The 20,175-nt window shown below is 31.3% G+C and overlaps 1 protein-coding gene across 2 annotated transcripts in view; it reads right to left on the reverse strand.

Moving 5' to 3' along the window:
- The window catches only part of hfp (Poly(U)-binding-splicing factor hfp), a 242,730-nt gene that overhangs the window by 26,814 nt on the left and 195,741 nt on the right, over positions 1-20,175 (reverse strand). For both annotated transcript variants that reach the window (XM_065511292.1, XM_065511293.1), the window contains one exon: positions 755-1,258. In XM_065511292.1, coding sequence (XP_065367364.1) covers positions 755-1,258 — 504 coding nt within the window. The remainder of the gene's footprint in view (positions 1-754; positions 1,259-20,175) is intronic.

Genomic DNA, 20,175 nt, shown 5'->3' on the forward strand with positions numbered 1-20,175 from the left:
TGATTTTGCAAAAAAAAAAATTGCATGTTTTGAGTTACAAAACATTTTTATAATATATATCGAACTCGCATCCCACTTAGCGACCAAATAGCTCGTCATGGAAAATATCTAAGCTTTATTTAAAAAAGGGCCCATTTTGAAAAAAAAGTTTTTGATTTCGGAAAAAAAATATTAAAAACTTTTTTTTTTTTAATATTTTTTTTTCGAAAGATTGAAGAAATGCTATCTAAACTATTTGGGACACATTTTGCTTAGAACAATAGGTAATAAGTTACATGGATGAGAAAAATCACATGTTTGGCCAAAATGTAAAATTTTTACCCCCTCTAACTCCGAGAGTTCTTGACCGATCTTGTTGAAAAATTGTGTCTGAATTACTATTCAATAGGTGCAAATTTCATCCCGATAGGAAGACATCGATTTTATAAGTTGGTTCATATCATATATACCTTCTGAATTACTTTAAAGTAAAGTAGTCATATAATGACTTATTTATAACTGCTTATTTTATAGTAATTTTCAAGTGAACATTCTATTGTTACCGATAACTAGTAACTAGTTTTATTGATATTAAAGTAATGACATACAGTGCAAGAATTATCATTTTTGCTTATTACTTTTCATTGAACGTTTTTGCTCGATAGCTTTAATATCTTCTATGGATGATATCGTCCAAATGTTTATATGGTTAGTAATTGTAGCCAACCATGTATTTTCAAATAGTTCGAATTAAATAAATTTTAAAAGTTCTTACCTTAGGAGTTGGCCACCAAGGTCAAAAAGATTCATGCTTGCTATTGCTTCATCCATGGCTTGTTTATTTGCATATTCAATAAATCCATATCCCTTGTGTGTGTGTAAGGAAGTTCCCTGTGCCAATTTGCAATACAATATTGGACCAAAAGCTTCAAAAACGCTTTTAATGTCTTCTTCAGATAAATCAGGGTGAATGGAGGCCACGTAAATTCGATTAAAATTTTTCGCTTCTTCTTGTATTTCATCAATTACTTGTTGAGCTTGCGGCATATTACTGGGGCGACCTACTTTAATATTACGACCACCCATTAAAGCTCCATTCATTTGTTCCAATGCCAGTTGAGCACCTTCAGGTATTTCGTATTCAACAAAGGCAAAACCTTTATGTTTTTGAGTTATTGGGTCCCATGACATATTAATCGATTTTATAGGTCCAAATGGAAGAAATGCAGCTCGTATTGTATCTTCTTTCAGTTCAAATGATATACTTCCAACATAAACCCTACAATAATAGTGAATATCAGTATAATAAACCATAGTTATGTTATAAGATGTTTAATTTATGTTTATCAGATCTTATCAGCTTTATGTGGTTCACAATGTTATTGTTCCTCAATCTTAGTTCTATAACTTGAACGAATAAATTGTAAGTAACAATAATATTAACCGTCTAATAAATTCATCACTACATACAAATATTATATTAAAAGTGGTGAACATTTTTCAAAAATGTTTTGCTATTTTTTATGTATACATATCTGTGGACATTTGACAAAACGACTTCTCTCGAGATAAGACAATTTTTCACGATTTTTGTAGTAAATATATAATTTTAATGCGCTCCTTTTGGTCTAATCGCCGTATTTGACTTTTACAACATAAGATACGCAATCGAAAAATCGACCTCTTTCAGGTTTTTCCCCAATTTCAATTTGACTTCTCTCATAGAATTCAAAACATTTTTAAAAAACTAGTAACTGCCTTTTGACAAAAAAACCTCTCTCTATTTAGTTCTAGCTCAATTTTACCAATTATTTTTTGACAAAACAGCTTCTTTCTTTGTCTGAGACAAGTAGATTTTTAAATCAATTGATTGAGAGTTTTCGTTTTGACAGACCTCTGCAGAGGTTCTTTAAAAAAATACCAAAATTTATAAAAGTTAAGTCTTATCTTAAGACAAGTGCCTTTAAAAAAAGGAAAAAAGATGAAAATAAGCTGTTTTGCTACTTAACATTAGAATAAACAATAATAAATTAAAATTCGTGTAAATGGAAAGAAGTAAAATAATTAGCGGCTATGGCCAAAAAAGTGAAAAAAACCTGTTAGTATTTTTTTAACGTTTATTATAAAATTGTTCCTGCCTTTAATGTCTAGGCCTTACAATAAGTACTTAAATCTTATAACTAAAAAAATTGTTCTCTCAGTGGAGAATCATATTTTTTTTAAGTTTATTTATTTATTCAATTAATTACAAAATTCATCTACAAATAAACAAATAGTTCTATATTTAATTTTTACATACTGGTCCATAATCGAACACTCTAGTGTATTTTATAATACATTTAGAATTTATTTTTTAAACTTATTATAATTAATATAAGAATATACAAGTATATTTTTAGTTGCATTGAAAAAATATTAAGAAAAACATTGCTTGTGTATTAGTTATTAAAAAAAATATAGTCAAGCAAAATAAAAAGAAAAAGTAGTACTTTAGTTTGATAACCACCAATATCTGCTCATATTTCTTTCTTTACTGGTATCAAATCTTAATTCATTGTTATTAATAATGTTAGTATTAAAGGATTTATTACTAGCCCTTCTATATAAGTGATAGAATATTGGAATTCCTTGTTCATTTTGTATGTAACCATTTTTATCTATTTATATGAAAGCTTCAGGAGGTACATAGCCAGATATTAGTGTATTTGATATATATTGATCATCAGTATAATAAGGGGCAGATATTAAATTGTTAATGGTACATTCCATACATTTTAAGATATGGTTTCTTATAAGTTGAATAATAAAGTTGTCTATTCTATTAATATTTGCCGAGTTATATAATTTTTCATTAGCAACAAATTTAGTGTAGTTGCTATGAGAGGATTTATTAAGTGAAGTACACGATCTTAAGCATTTTCTTTCGAATTTTCGAATTCTGTCCATATACGAGGGCGAAATGTTGAACCAAATGGCACATCCATATGTAATAATAGGACGAACCAATGTCTTATATAATAATATTTTAACATCCTTTTGGATGTATTTTGAATAAAATAATGATTTATGAATTAGAAAAGCTTTCCTTGCTTTTTCTATTTGTGTATTGATGTGAAAGTTGAAATACAAAAATTTATCAATATAGATTCCTAAGTATTTCACAATTTCTTTTGTAGGAATTTTTTTTTCGTTAAGAAATGATTTAATTTCAAACTTTCTCCAGTTGGTTCTCACATTATAATTACATTTGCCGACTGGTGGGCGAAAAAGAATGGATTCACATTTATCAACATTGATTCTCATATTCCAGTCAGAAGCATACTTTTCCACAGCATTATAAGTGTTTTGCAAATTTTTATTTATTTCATCTATGTTGTTGTAGGAATGATAAATTATAATATCGTCCGCAAAACCAATAATATTTTCTATTTTATTTAAGAGATCATGTATATATAAACTAAATAAAATTGGGGCATTTACAGTTCCTTGTTGGATACCATTATTCATTTTAAATATCCTAGAACTTATTTTAGTTTTATTACATACAACAAACTTTTTTTCAATCAACATTTCATATAGCAAAAATATTAAATGGGTAGGGAAGTTGTAATTCAATAACTTGTGTATTAAGGCGGGCAACCAAATATTGTCAAATGCCTTTTCAAAGTCTATAAGGCAAGCACCGGTGCAGTAATTTTTGTTTAAGCTAACGTTTGAAACCAGTAAGTTTATTGCGTTTACCGTAGAATGCCTAAATTTAAACCCAAATTGTTTTTCGCATAATATTTTCAACTTTTCACAATTCTTTATGATATTATTTGTGCATATTTCAAAAATTTTGCTAATGTTTGGTAGCAAACTAATGGTCCTGAAATTTTTTGGTTCAGTGTTATCTTTCCCTTTTTTTGGTATTATGACAATTTTGGCATTTTCCAAGATTCCGGAAAATATATGTTATTAATCATATTATTAAATAAAGTCTAATACTCATAAATTAGAATATCTGGAAGATGTCTTAAAATAATATTTGGTATATTATCAATCCCAGATGATAATTTTGGCTTTAATTTAGAAAATATGTATAAAATTTCATCTAGTGTGACGAAATAATCATTAGTAATGGTATGACTCAACTCATTTGCTTTTGTGAATTCGTCAAATTGTATTAAGGTTGTCTAACTATTTACATAGATGTTTTTTGATTCTAAAAACGAAAAGAAATAGTCATTGACTTGTACATGTAAGTTGTTATTTGGGTTGATATCCTTTAATGCATACACACTTTCTAAATATGATCCAGTAACATTAAGCATATTTTCCTTATTTATTATTATCACGATCTGTTTCCAACGTTTTAGGGTTAATATTCGCACTTTGAAGCAAGTCCACATTACAGGGTGAAATTTTTAGGAGATCTAAAGATGGCTGTTTTCGGAATTGTCTTTTTACCATGGAGAACATTTGTGAAGAGTCAGTAGTACTCAATTTGAAAGTTTTCGCCTAAAAGTATCATTGATTGAATTGATAAAGTTATCTTGTAACAATTTTCTAATAAGCTTAAGCCTATTTTTTGCAAAAGAAAGTTCATTAAGTGAAAGTAAACGCTCCAACCTATTATGTTTTTTAATTGCTGTTAACATTTTGCTTTTCTCCAACTGTAATTTTTTAATAAGTGGAGTCTTTGTTGTGAAATTTTGGTACAGTTTCTGTCTAAATGAAAATTTATTTCTGTATTTGTTAGATTTCTGTTATTTGGAATTAATGAATCTCTTTGTATTGAATCAGTAATAACTTTAGCAAATTTCTCCCATTTCGTTTTTTTGTAGTTAAAGACAGGAACAAAGCCTGATGTTAAAAGTTCAAAGGGTTCCATTTGTGAATTTTTAAGGATTTGGATTTACAGAGCACAATGATCGCTATCATAGTCTAATATTTTTAAACAATTTGTTGTTTCATTTTCTTTGAGGACATAAATTCTACTATCCACAATACACAAATCTAAGTAAGAAGATCCTCGCGGATACGAAGGAGAAATTGTTGCATATAAAGAGCACCTAAATCTTATTTCATTGTCAGACATCCAGTTTTCCAAGGCCACAAATTCAGAATTATTTATTGTATTTCTCCAATTAATATGTTTACTATTTAAATCTCCCGCCAATAAGTAAAAGTTGTTCTCATTATCTAAATCTAAAGACTCGAAAAGAGCTTGTAATTCCCTTTTGAGGTATTCATTATTATTGCCCGATGGATAATAAGCAGATATAACAAACATACTTTTATTTGATGATAAAGGAATTTTTATAATGCATGTCTCTAACCCCCATTAACACGAAGCCTGGTTATGCCTTAACTAATAGTTATACTGTCGGTTAAAATAATTTTTGTATGAAAACTGTCAGTATAACTATTAGTTAACACATAACCAGACTTCGTGTTACTGGGGGTAAGAACTTAAAGGAACTAACTATTTCATTATTATACTCTTTAAATTTTAAATCTTCTTTAATTAGAATACCCGTACCTCCTCCTCTCAAAGCACCACACCTATCTTTTCTAATAAAGTTATAATTAACGAATTTAATCTTATGTTTTGCATTAAGTTTTATTTCATTTAAAATAATCAAATCTGGATTATTTTTATTAATGAAGTTTTGTAAATCATATCTTCTATTTAATCTAATTATTGAATTCACATTAATATGAATAATATTTAATTTTCTTGATGTTATATTTACATGATTAATACTATTGTTCATTAGGCCTGTAAAAGTGAATATAGAGCATCAATTCTTGATGCTTGAATTTGCAACTGTTTTTGGAAATTAAGTATTTGATTGGATAAATTTTGAATTGAATTTTGTATATCGGCAAAAAAATTGTTATTTAGGGAATTGTTAGTGTTATTAATACTAATATTATTGTTAGTTTTTACAGCATCAGAGTAGCTTAAATTTCTATTTGTGTGGCGATGTTGAGACAAGTCTAGTCTTTTAGATTTAATTCTTCTTTGTAACTCTTTATATTTCTCGCATCCCTTGTAAGAGGCAGGGTGGCCGTACTTGTTGCAGAGGACACAGAATAATTTTTCTCGCTCATTTATGTTAACATTGATGACATCGCATTTACCAACTTCATGTGATTTATCACATTTGACACACTTTGGTTCCATGAAGCAATTAGAAGCGCTGTGGAAGAACCCTTGGCATTTTCTACACTGGGGAATCTCATCTCTTTTTAGTGTATCCCATTTGACACACCGGAACAATATTACCTTAATTGCTTTTAAAGATTTTATGTGACTATGAGAAGATATCTGAACTATAAAAATAGGAAGTTTATAGCCCACTTTTTTAGATTTTGTTGTTGTGAAATTATTCACTTTAATAAACTTTAAATTTTCAGATTCAAAATAAAGAAGTTCATTCATAATTTCTTTTGGGTCTGTATCAGCTGGCAACCCTTTTAAGAGAAAGGTTTTTGTTTTTACACATTTCGGTGTAAACGTAAAGAATTTTGTATTGGCTTTTTCTAGATATGTTTTAACACGCATGTAGTTTTCAATTGTGTTTATTATTAAAGTGTTTTTATTTTTATACCCTTCAGCTTCGTGAGAAGGGTATATATAAGTTTGTCATTCCGTTTGTAATTTCTACATTTTTCATTTCCGACCCTATAAAGTATATATATTCTGGATCCTTATAGATAGCGGAGTCGATTAAGCCATGTCCGTCTGTCTGTCTGTCTGTCTGTCTGTCTGTCTGTCTGTCTGTCTGTCTGTCCGTCTGTCCGTCTGTCTGTCTGTCTGTCTGTCTGTCTGTTGAAATCAATTTTCTGAAGGCCCCAGATATCTCCGGGATCCAAATCTTCAACAATTTTGTCAGACATACTTTCGAGAATTTTGCTATTTAAAATCAGCAAAATCCGTCCATAAATAACGGAGATATGAGCAAAAATCCGAGACAACCTCTGAAAATTTCATCAAAAAACACAACTTTGACAAAAAAGCAACGTATGTATGTTTTTGGATGTGTATGCTTTGTGTATTTTGTTTTTTCTGTGTTTTGTTTCTTTTGGCGTTGTTGTTGTTTTTTATACAACTAAACGTTTGTTTGGTTGTGTGTTGGTTTTTTTGACAAAAAAGCAACAAAACGTATGTTTTTGGATGTGCATGCTTTGCGTACATATTTTGTTTTTTTTGTGTTTTGTTTCTTTTGGCGTTGTTGTTGTTTTTTATACAACTAAACGTTTGTTTGGTTGTGTGTTGGTTTTTTTGACAAAACAGCAACAAATCGTATGTTTGGATGTGCATTCTTTGCGTATTTTGTTTTTCTTTTGTGTTTTGTTTCTTTTGGCGTTGTTGTTTTTTAAACAATTAAACGTATGTTTGGATGTGTGTTGGTTTCATTGGCTTGCGTATTTTGTTTTTTCTTTTGGTGTTTTGTTTCGTTTGGCGTTGTTGTTTTTTGTGTTCTTGATAAATTTAGGATGCTGTACGCTGAAAGTGGGCAATGTACATACATATATACTAATTATAAAAAATAATAATGCATCCACAACAAAGGTGAAGGGTATATAAGATTCGGCATAGCCGAATATAGCACTCTTACTTGTTAGACTCTTTTATTTTAAAGTCACTGATCTTTAAACAATTTTTTATGAATTTTATTAGTTCTGATGTATCTGTATCAAATATATGAATTGGTGGAACTTTTTGTTTTATGTTTTCATTATTCTCATTCGTATTTTGATTATTGGTATTTTGAGCTATATTTTTACTTGTTGATGGAGCAGTGAGACCATAATTTGGAGACTTATTCTCCTTCACGAGATGATCTTTTTTTATTTCATTTGTTGTTGTACTCTTGCACATGTTTTTTTAAATTTTTGTAATTCCACTTCATCACATTGAAAGTCATCTTCAAGGTTAAGAATTGAGTAATAATTACTCTTTGATTGTTTATTTACATTGCCCATGTGTCACTATTTTTTCTTTTTCTATCATTGTTCGATTTAATTGTTTTTGTTTTTAATAATTCTGAGTTTAGATCAGAGCTCACACTCATTTTATTAAAAACTAAATTATTTTATAGTTTATATTCGATTTATTAATTTTGTATTCCACTAAGTAAATGAAGCAAATTATTGAATTATTTACAAATTTGTAAATCTGGTTTATTGAAAACACTTCAAAATTGCTGTTGCCAAATTCGGTACGTCTGTACTTCATGACAGTATAAACGCAACTCATGGAGAATCATATTTGGTATATTAGATGAGTTGTAAATGAGCTCTACGCAGCTTTGATCTGTCTTGCGTAAGTACTTGTAACTGTAAGTAACCTTGCGAGCGGGTTCGGATGATGATGTAATTTTGACCAAAGGTACATCTAAGTCTCAGTGGATGTTCTCATTTCTTATGTACCATGGAGCTCCCGTCATGTGGAAATGGTTACATAATCGCCGCATTTTATCCTAAACAAGCGATCCGATAGGTAAGACTCTAGTATTTTGTGTGTACTAGAAGGCAGTAGGCATTTAATCTTGTGTATTAGACCTTTATGCCAAACCTTGTCAAAAGCCTGGGCAACATCTAGAAATATTGCCGACAGTACTTTTTAAGTTCGAATCTCTCCAGTTAAGCGGTTAACTTGCTCAATTATTCCGTGTTGCTTACGGAATCCGAATTGATGATCTGGGATAATGTTTTGACTATTTAAGAATGTTAAAATTTTCCCTTGGATTATTCTCTCAAATAGTTTAGACAAACAAGGCAATAAGCTAATAGGTCTGTAGGATGATGCCAATATCAAATCCTTTCCCGGCTTGGGTATCATTATAATTTGGGAGATTTTCCAATCATTCGGAAATACTCCTATAGACAAGATCGCATTGAATAATACTGCGAGCACAATAATTGCCACATCTGGTAGGTTTCCAATCATGGAAGTTGTAATTAAATCTTATCCTGGAGATGTTTTTAGTTAACGATTGTCCTTTATGATCCTCTGAAAATCTTCTATACTAACATTGATTATTTCGGAGTCTGTTTCTATGCGAACAGGTAAATCCCCCAATACAAAATTATTTGTTGGGGGGTTTGGTTGGAACACATTACTTAAGAGTTCAGCAAAAACTACGACTTTAGCCTTTGCACTACATGCCCATTTACCATCAGATTTTCTTATCGGGCTTTGACCATCTACCGGTGGCTAAACGTTCCTCGATGCCTTCCAAAGGGAGAAGTTTGTGTACTTAGTACTGGTTAAACTTTCAATATAGTTTCGATTTCTGCTATCCTCTTCAGACAGCCTCTGCTTCTGATCTGTTGTATTGCCAATCTCTCCTACATCTCCTCTTTTCGAGGAGGAGTCTATCAATTTCTGCATTAGACATACACATTTTAGGTTTAGGAGGAATTTGGCACTTAGAGTGATCCAAGGCCGTAAAGATTAGAGACTTGAAGTCTCTGATACAAAAATTGATATCTTCCTCACACTGTATGTCTCTGATACAAAAATTGATATCTTCCTCACACTGTATGTTATATTCAGTGTGGATATGGCTGCTGATGTATTTCCTATATTTCAACCAATCAGTCTTGAATAATGAAGCTTCCGTATGAGACGAATGATATTGGCTGAAATAGTGTAGTATAACGGGAGAATGATCAGAAGATAGTTCATATGATATTTCTGCAGAGTTTCTATTTAAATTCTTTGATATGGCAAAATCTATTAGATCAGGGATTTTTCTATGATCAGAAGGCCAGGTGATATAAAATCTAGACAATTTTTACGATCAACCAGAGTCTTGTACAGCTGTCTACCTTTGGGGTCCTTAATCTGTAACCCCAATATGTATGCTTAGCGTTGTAGTCGTCACAAGCCAGGTAACGATCTCCTAGTGTATTAAAAAATTCTTCAAAATGTTCCTTAGTCACAGAAAATCGTGGGGGCAATATATTGAGCTTAGAGTTAAATCTCCAACTCCGCATTTTAAGCGAATGGATGTTGCTTGCAAATAGTTTTTGGAGAATTTTTCTAGGGTATAATGTTTTATCCTATTTCTAATTAAAATGCCAGTACCGCCGTGTGCGTTACCATCAGGACGATTCGTGAGATGAAATATAAAACCTAGAATATGAAAATTATATTTATCATTTTAAATGAGTCTCCGAGATTAACAATACATCTATATTGTTTTCGTTGATAAAGAGTGACACCCTAGCTTTGTGCTCAAGCTATTCGCGTTCCAGAAACAAATTTTTAAAAAACTCATTTTCTTGTTAAAAGTATTTGTATCATGATGCACCCGTCATGGTCCTAAGAATTTTCGACTGGGCCCTCTGTATAAGCTCAATACTGGAATTGCTGGCCGTTCCCACAATTGGATTCCATATGTCCAAATTGGTTTTAAAATGATTTTATACAGGGTGACTTTATAGTCCAAGCTTATCTTTGATTGGTCACTTATTAACCAGTGAAGGCTAGATGCTTTCATGTGAAGTCTCTTGGTTTCTATATGACGGCGCCAAGTAAGTCTTCTATACAAGTGAATACCAAGGTATGTAACATAATCGGACTGAGGTATAATAACATTGTTAAGGGTGGACAGCATCCGCTCCTCAGTGTGAACGTAACATTTTTGCTTTTTAACTCATTTACACGTATTCTCCATTTGTTTAACCATGTTTCCGCACATCTTAAGTAGCCATCTAGTATACTAGATGCTATATATGGGTTTTCATGCGAGCTAATAATTGCGGTGTCATCAGCAAATGTAGAAATAGTAAATTCATCGCTTGTAGGCAAATCAGAGGTGTAAATCAAATAGAGGGTAGGTCCAAGAACAATTCCTTGTGGTACTCCTACTCCAATCCTATAATCTCATGTCACGTAATCGTTGTACTTAACTGTAAATATACGGTCCGATAGATAAGATTCCAATAGTTTTTTTTTTCATTTATTTATTGTATCTTCATTATATAATGAACTAACAATAAGTGGTTCAAATCTTATATCTAATAATTATTATTGAATTAGTCCAGCCAGTGCCGGAAGAAAAAATTTTTTATTCATGGTTGTTTTGGTTAAATTGGCCTTCTTCCTTCTAGATTAGGTCTGCTGTGTCCCTCCTTCTTAATCGAGTGTGGCCACGGTTATCTAATATGTTGCGGGCCAGCGGGTTTGGGTGAAGTTCAATTTTTGTTTCTTTAATATTTTTGTACATTTTTCGAGATTTCAGTTTTTACAATGGGCACGTTTAGATCTTAGTGTATATTCGCGTTTTCGATATACCAGGGGACAACAGTGATCAGTTTTAGAAACTTGTTTTGGCGTCTTTGGATCCTTTCTACATTTGACGCTGAGGCCGTATGCCATAACACCATATCGGTTTTATGATCATGTTATAAAGTAGTAGTTTACAATCTAATCTAAGCGTAGATTTTCTACCAATAAGCCAATTAATTTGAATTGATTTCAATTTCAGCCAGCCATTAAATAACATCAATTTCAACTACCCCCCGTTGCAACATACATATGACAACAAAGTAACATATGCAAATGTACTTAGAAACAACCAAACTCAGGCGCAAGTCCGTCAACTCCAAAACGAAAATATGAATCCAGAGGTAAGAGAGCAAACGCCAATTTTCAATTTTACCCGACTAGAATCTACAATAGAAACTCTTGTGCAATCGGTAAATAACTTTACAAACTCAATGAGTAACATGATGCAAGAAATGCTTAAGATGCAACCAATGTTATTACAGGCTGTGCTTAACAGACCATGAACTGCCTAAGAATATGTTTTTGGAATGCAAACGGCATACGCCAACACAAAAACGAACTCGAATATTTTTTAAGAAACCAACAAATTGATGTAATGCTGGTTTCTGAAACTCATTTGACGTCCAGAAGTTCATTTCGAATAAATGGATATGTAATAACACCAAAGATCCCAGAGGTAGAGCATTTTAATAAAAGCTCAAATCAAACACTACTTAATGTGTGATTTCTGCGAAGATTATCTTCAAGCTACTACAATCTGTCTTGAAGATTTTCATCGAAAATTAGTGATTTCATCGATATACTCACCCCCTAGATTTTCAATTACAGAAAGTCAATATAATACATTGTTTTAAATCACTAGGGCCCCATTTCCTGGCTGCTGGTGATTATAATGCTAAGCACACATTCTGGGGATCACGACTGATTACCCCTAAAGGTCGTGTTTTGTTCGATACAATTTCCAAAATTGGTTTGAATGTGCTTTCGAGCGGCCAACCTACTTACTGGCCTACTGACCCACAAAAAATACCTGATGTTATTGATTTTAGCGTGATGAAAAATATCCCTAGATAAGTGATTCAAATTGAATCCTCGCTGGAACTATCTTCACCCACTTTTGTTACTTTATTAAGCCCCTAGACATTGTATCCCCGACTGGTAATTTAGCGATGGCAGGCACAGGAATAAATTGGATCAAATATAAAAAATACCTCAGTACACATTGCTGGGAAAACATACCGCTAAGAACACCAGAAAACATCGATCACTCTCTTATCAATTTCGATAAGAATCTCAAACTGGCTGCTCAACATGCTACCCAAACCCCCCGACAAATCAGATATAATATAATTAATTCTGCAGATGTCGAACGGCTCTTAAATGAAAAAAGAAGAGTTCGAAGAGAATGGCAATTGCACAGATCCCCCCAACTAAAATCGAACCTTAAAGATTGTATAAAAAGACTTAAAAAGCTCTTGGAATTTCGAAAAATGGAATCATTGAATAAATATTTAGAAAGCCTGGACGCAACCCCGCAAATGGATTACTCAATATGGCGAGCAACAAAAAGTCTTAAAAGACCTGTCATATGTAAGTCCCCCATGCGAAATTCAAGTGGTGGTTGGGCAAGAAATGATACTGAAAAAGGGAATCTGTTTGTTAATCATTTTAAAAAAGTACACCGAACACATCAAACGAAGCAATTGACTTGCCACCTGTTGTACCCCATTTTGGAGCAGCCGTACCCCTACGTTTTGAGATTCGAGAGATCGAAAATGCTATTGTTGATTTAAACCCCAAGAAAGCGCCTGGTATGGACAAGATCAGCAACAAGGTGCTTATGGAGCTACCCCGGATAGCAATAAAAATAATTATTTTTATTTTTAATGTTATATTACGACTTGAATATTATCCTCCAGAATGGAAGGTTTCATTGGTTACCATGATACTCAAGCCGGGAAAAGATCACACAAAAGTAGAATCATACAGACCCATCAGCCTATTGTCTAATATATCAAAGCTATTTGATAAGATACTTATGAACAAGTTGTACCCGATGTTAACTGAAAACAATTGTATTCCGAATCATCAATTTGGATTTAGAAGAAAATACAGTACTATCGAACAAACCCATAGACTTGTAAATATGGTGAGAAAAGCGTTTGAAGAAAAGAAATACTGTTCCGCACTCTTCATCGACATCTCTCAAGCGTTTGATAAGGTATGGCATGCTGGATTAATATACAAATTGAGTCAAAATTTACCAGCAAACACACATAACCTGTTGGAAAGCTATTTAACTGGTCGAACATTTAAGGTTAAAAAGGGAACTTTTTAAGTACTGCACAACGCATTGAAGCTGGAGTCCCCCAAGGCAGTATCCTGGGACCTTTTTTATATTCGATATATTCGTCTGAATTAGAAAAATGGTTAAAACAATGGAAAATTAAAGTCAACGAGCAAAAATGTACGGTTAACCAAAAAACCGGTTTTTCTTCGAAATCTTGGTTTTTTGCGAACCGGTTAATTTAAAATGTTGATTTTTTAAAATTTGGGTCTAAAATTAATAAATCTCTGTTTTTGTGCATTTTTAATATTCATTGTATACACATTATTGGTCAGATTTGAAACCTAAACTGCTGATTTACAATGCAACCCCTTTTAGATTAATATTTCTAAGAATTACAATGATTCTAAATAATAGAGGACGATGAGTTTACTTACAAACTTTTTCAGAATAAATTGCACATAATGAAACTATTAAAAATTAAATTCCGCATAATTCTAGAAGTTAAGCTAAATCTTAAGAATGATTCATTATAAACTTAGTGATGATTTTACCAAAAGTTAAATTGAATTTGATGTGCATACCTTCTTTCAATCAATTTGACTTCTTAAAATTTTATTTTATTAATCATTCCGTTAGCTTAGTGTACAAAGTCCTTTTCAGAAATATTACAGGAGAGACAAAAACGTGATTTGAAATATTTATGAAATCTGATAATGGAGTTTTATTACTTACATATTTGGTATGATTTATAATGACAAATAAACACAGCTAAGAAGATGTGCGTTTGCATGTCCATATTTGGGACTTGTAACATTTTCTGTTTCATATCAGAAAATCTAAATTTAAAAATTATCAAATATTTAATTAAAAAATGGATTTATATTTTTTGGTTGAAATTTAATGAATAAACCAATAATTAAAACAAGTATTATATAGTTAGTAACATATTTATACTCAATTCCATTTGACTGAGATAATAATTTTGAAATTTTTGCAAAATAAAATGGACTTAGCACTTTTGTATATTCATAGTTATTTAATATTAACCATTCCTGACTACTAAAAACTAAAAATTTTAAAGCTGTATATACTTTATTCGACATTTTAAAAAGTCGGTTTTTTATAAACACTAATCAGTTTTGAAAAAAGTCAATTATTTTTTGTGTGTGAGTGTTTTTTTGTAGTAAACATCAAAATTAAAATTCATGTTTTCTAGTATATTTGATAAGTGAAAATTTGGTTAAATACAGATTAGAAAGATATTAACATCTACTGTTTATATTTCTGAAATCGCATGATTTGTTGAAAATTTATTTAAGAAATAGTAAAATGTCATAAAATATTCAAAGACGTTTTTTTCTAAACGACTTTTTTGAATTATGACGTTGTTGCAACAAATGAGCGATGTTTGAGTTTTTTTTGGGTTTTAATGAGATCTTCTGAAATAATCTTTTATAAAAATAATATAATTTAAACGATTTTTTTCTTTAGATTTAATAAAACTTTTCTTGGAAAAAAAAACTCTCACGCTGATTGTATATGTTGGAGAAATCAAAAGCATGATAAAGAATATACCTTTTTGGATTGTTATAGATTTTTATTAATTTAATAGTTTCGTTTAGTTATGATAAAATACTAATTTCGAAAAAAAGTTTCGTCTATTCATGTAAATACAAACAAAGTTTCAAATACATACATATAAATTAAATATGTCAATTGTTATACATACTCACTAATCATGTTTAAAAAATATCTAATTTTAATTTAAATTTGTATTTGAATTGAAACGGAAAAATAAATATAAACAATTTTTTAAAGTGCAAAAAAAAGGAATTTCGGTTAATCGGTTAAATCGACACAAATTAGTCGTTTTATTTGTTATTTGAAAATCGGCAATTTCAAATTATTCGAACAGTTAACCGTCCAAAATTAATCGGTTAACCGATTAACGGTTAATCGATTGAATACGCAATGTAAATGTTATATGTGTACATTTTTGATCGTTGACTTTAATTTTCTATTGTTTTAACCATTTTTCTAATTCAAATATGAGATTTTGTAAGTAACGACCAGTTAAATAGCTTCCCAATAGCTTATGTGTGTTTGCGGGTAAATTTTGACTCAATTTGTATATTAAACCATCTTTATCAAACGCTTGAGAAATTTCGATGAAGAGTGTGGAACAATATTTCTTTTTTCACATATTTACAAGTCTATGGGTTTGTGCGATAGTACTGTGTTTTCTTCTAAATCCAAATTGATGATTCGGAATACAATTGTTTTCAGTTAACATCGGGTACAACTTGTTCATAAGTATCTTCTCAAATAGCTTTGATATATTAGACAATTGGCTGACGGGTCTGTATGATTCTACTTTTGTGTGATCTTTTCCCGGCTTGGGTATCATGGTAACCATGATCTTCCATTTTGGAGGATAATATTCATGTCGTAATATAGCATTCAAAATAAAAAGAATTATTTTTATTGCTATCCGGGGTAGCTCCATAAGCATCTTATTACTGATTTTGTCAATACCAGGCGCTTCCTTGGAATTTAAGTCAACAATAGCTTTTTCGATCTCTCGAATCTCAAAACGAAGGGGTGCGGCTGCTCCAAAATGGGGTACAACAGGTGGCAACTCAATTGCTTCGTTTGATGTGTTCAGTGTAAATGCTTTTTTCAAATGGTTAACAAAGAGATTCCCTTTTTCAGTATAATTTCTTGCCCAACCACCACTTGAATTTCGCAAGGGGGGCTTACAAATGACCAATAGTTTATGAGGCTTGAACGACATCCAAAAATATTGCTGAACAATATTTCTTTAATTAAAAGGATTTTCTTATCTCTCCGGTTATACGATTAACTTGTTCGATTGTTCCGTGGCGTTCCCGGAAACCAAATTGATGAACTGAGATTATATTTTTCTCATTTAAAAATGGTATGTTTTTCTTCGGAAACACTTTTTCGAATAGCATCGATAAGCAAGAAAGTAAGCTTATAGGTCTATAGGAGGATGGTACGGTCAAGTCTTTACCTGACTTTGGTATCATTATTATCTGAGAAGTTTTACAATTTGTCGGAAAAACTCCATGTTTAAAGATCGCATTAAATATTATAGACAACACAATTATTGCCACACTCGGTAGGTTTTTAATCATAGTAGGTGTAACTGAATCATTTCCGGGTGATTTTTTTAATATTATATTATCCTTGACTACTTCGTTAATGTTTTCTGGGCTTATAGATAATATGTCATCATTATATAATGTTGACACAGGTGGCTCTTCAAGTTCAAAAACAGTTGTTGGCGAGTTTGGTTGAAAGACTTAAGTGATCGGCAAATATTTTAGCCTTTTCCTTCGTGCTGCGAGCCCAGGTACCGTCAGGTTTTCTTAAAGGGCTTTGCCACTCTACCGGCGGCTTGATATTTTTCCAAAGGGAAAAATTTGTGTGTTTGGTACTTGTCAAACTTTGAATGTAATTTAAATTTCTGCGATCCTCTTCTAATTGAAGGGCTTTTTTCAGATTTTAACTAGCAGCAGACAGCCTCTGTTTTGCAGCAGGTGATCTATTTTGTTGCTATTCTCTTCTGAGTTTTCTCTTTTCTAAAAGAAGTCGTTCAATATCTGAGTTGGAAATGTGCATATTAGTTTTAGGAAATATTTGACTCTTTGAATGATTTAAAGCCGATACAATTAATGACGTAAAGTCATTGACACTTTTATGACTGTGGATATGACTGCTTATATATTTTTTATATTTAAGCCAATTTGTTTTAAAGTAATATGCTTCATTATGAAATTTTGAAATGTTAGTCTTCCCTTAATAAGATACTATAATTGGGTAATGATCAGAAGATAAATCATATGACATTTTTGTTGATATTGACTTTCGATTAATAAATATTAATGTTATGGTCGATGTCGATGTTTTTAGTCTGCATGAAGTGGGATACCTCTGATTTGTGTTGGTTTAAACCGTTTCCATTCCAGAAATATAGTCTCAAATAACTAATTTTTTTGTTAAGGGGATTTGTATCATTTGGTTATGTGCTCTTGAAAGCTCTTATATTGTGTTTTGCATGGATGACACAAACTTTGTAATATTTTGATTAAGAGAGGTAATATCTGGGTAAGCGCGTGCATAAGTGCTTCCAACCCTCCCGTATTTTGGGGAACACTAGGTTGCTGGTAACCCGTTCTCAAAATATTGGCATAAGAACATTCTCAGGCTGATCAATTTGAGTGGATTGTGAATTGAATTGAGTTGAGGCTGCTTGTTTGTTCAATAGCGGAACTTCAGAATTTACTAGTATATAGGTGTTTTCAAATTTGTAGGCTGGTACTTCAGATGTTTTCCCTCTTATTAGCTTTTGCCTCTCTCTTAATATATTCAATATAAACTGGACACCCACGGTAGTTGGCTGAATGATCACCTCCACAGTTACCACATTTTCTTTGAGACCATTATTTAGGATATCACATTGTGATGAAGAATGAAGGTCTCCGCATGCCACACACACTGTTCGCAAGGTACAATAACTTTTAGTATGTCCAAACTCTTGACAATTGCCACATTGAACAGCCTCCTCAATGGTTATTCTAGGATTTCACAGATATCGTGTTGAGTAAATTGGGTGAGTTTCATTTCCTCTCAATTTCTTATTTTCTGGCTCCAACTCGACTCTAAACATTGGCTGAGGAATATTATCTTTATTGAATATATTAACTACAGCTCTTATTTCGTATTCCAATTCTTTCAGGGCCACCTTGATATCATTAGTCTCAACACTGGACTCATGCCTGTAGTGACGCTTTTTGCAGTAACAAATTGTCTTACATAAATACTTTTTTTTTCCAAATGTTCAAATAAAAGATTGTTTAGTATGTTAACATTAACATTTTGATTATTACATAAAAGGGTTAATCAATAAATGCGTATAACAAAATAATCAATAGGTTGATAGGTCTCGACTATGACCAGTGTTGGGTGGTGAAGTAAAAAACATGATGTAAAAATAAGGAAAGTTGTAGTATACAAAAAAATTCTGACAATCTTTAATTTTTCTAAATATTTTGAAAATAAATAATTAAAAATTATTTATTTCGCCATGTATATTAATAATAAGAATATATACATTTTTTTTTATTACCTATTCCCAATTTGATCAATAGTGTAATGTCGATAAAACTGTGTACTCTGCTTTTCGTATTTCTTTTTACTTATTTTACTCCGCATGCAAAAATAAAGAGTAAAGGTCTCGTGGTAAGGCAAAACAGGTTAAAGCGTTCTTTTTATTCTTGAATTCTACGGCTAAACATTATCCCAAGTAACAGTTCTCCGATAAGTAATAATTAATTGGAAATAATAGATTATTACATAATCATAAACATTGGATTTTGAAATTCCATTTAAATAAAAACATTTAAAGTTTTCAACAATAACTTAAATTATTAATAATAACAAAACACACATTAATATGAAGTTCGTGCCATCCAACGTGGTCAAAGATCTTAAGGTGTACAACGTCCACTTGAATTCAAATCCTGTGCTTTTCATTAACGACAGTTCGGAGGTAAATTCTAGCAAAATATTCATCCTTGTGTAGATTTATTTTATTTACAAATATTCTTGGTGCATTATACTTACAGGGTATTTGTCCAATTGGTGCCTTAACCTCGATTACATAACCTAACCAAGAACGAAGAAACAGTGATATCAAACACTGAAAGTCACATTGCGCAAGCCTCCTTTGCTTGGTTTTGTTTTATCATAAATGCACTAATTGTACACGTTAGAGCTTATAATATCTTCACCATCAAATTGTTTTATATTATTTTTCTCACCAACCTAAGACAACTTACTACGATCGTGAGACATCAGGAGAATAATTTTAATATCGTTTGCCAGCATTTTGAGTTAAAAACATCAAATTGGAATCAGTCGAGAACGTGTAAATTACACGTCATCTGAAGAAGAAGTGTCTATACTATTTTACTAAAGAACATTGGTTTTAACGATATAGTGAAATTAAATCGGCCAACTGAACTTCAACAAAAACATTTGTTAAAACTCCTACCACCCTGAAATATTTCTAGTATATTTAAGTAAAAGAAACACATAAGTATAATTTATGAAAATTCATTTGATAAACAATATCATAACTTTTGTGAAACATTATTCTAGATAGATTTAGCAAATAAGCACTTTCATCCCTGATCATTAATTTGCCTGTTGAAAAACAAAATCATCAAAGAAAGCTAATTATCATCATCTAAATTAATCATCATTAACATCACCTCATCTCTATGCTGAAGGCCTTCATCGTACGAGCAATAACTTGGTGAGTGTAAGTCAAAAATGTATTCATTGATAAAAACAAAAAGGGTTTATTGATAATTTTATTTTGTTTTCAATTGCAAAAAAAATATATATATAAAGAGCTAAAGAAAATAAATAACAACAACAAATACGGTGACTAAAGATCACTAATTGTTTATGAATGAATATAAAATTTGCCTGTACATTATTGATAAAGTTGTAAATTCGTATTTTTTTTCATTCATAAAGTTATTGTTTCTCTTCTTTGGCAATGATTAACAGAGACAAATTC

This window comes from Calliphora vicina, chromosome 5 (assembly GCF_958450345.1).
Source record: "Calliphora vicina chromosome 5, idCalVici1.1, whole genome shotgun sequence".
Taxonomy (NCBI): Eukaryota; Metazoa; Arthropoda; class Insecta; order Diptera; family Calliphoridae; genus Calliphora; species Calliphora vicina.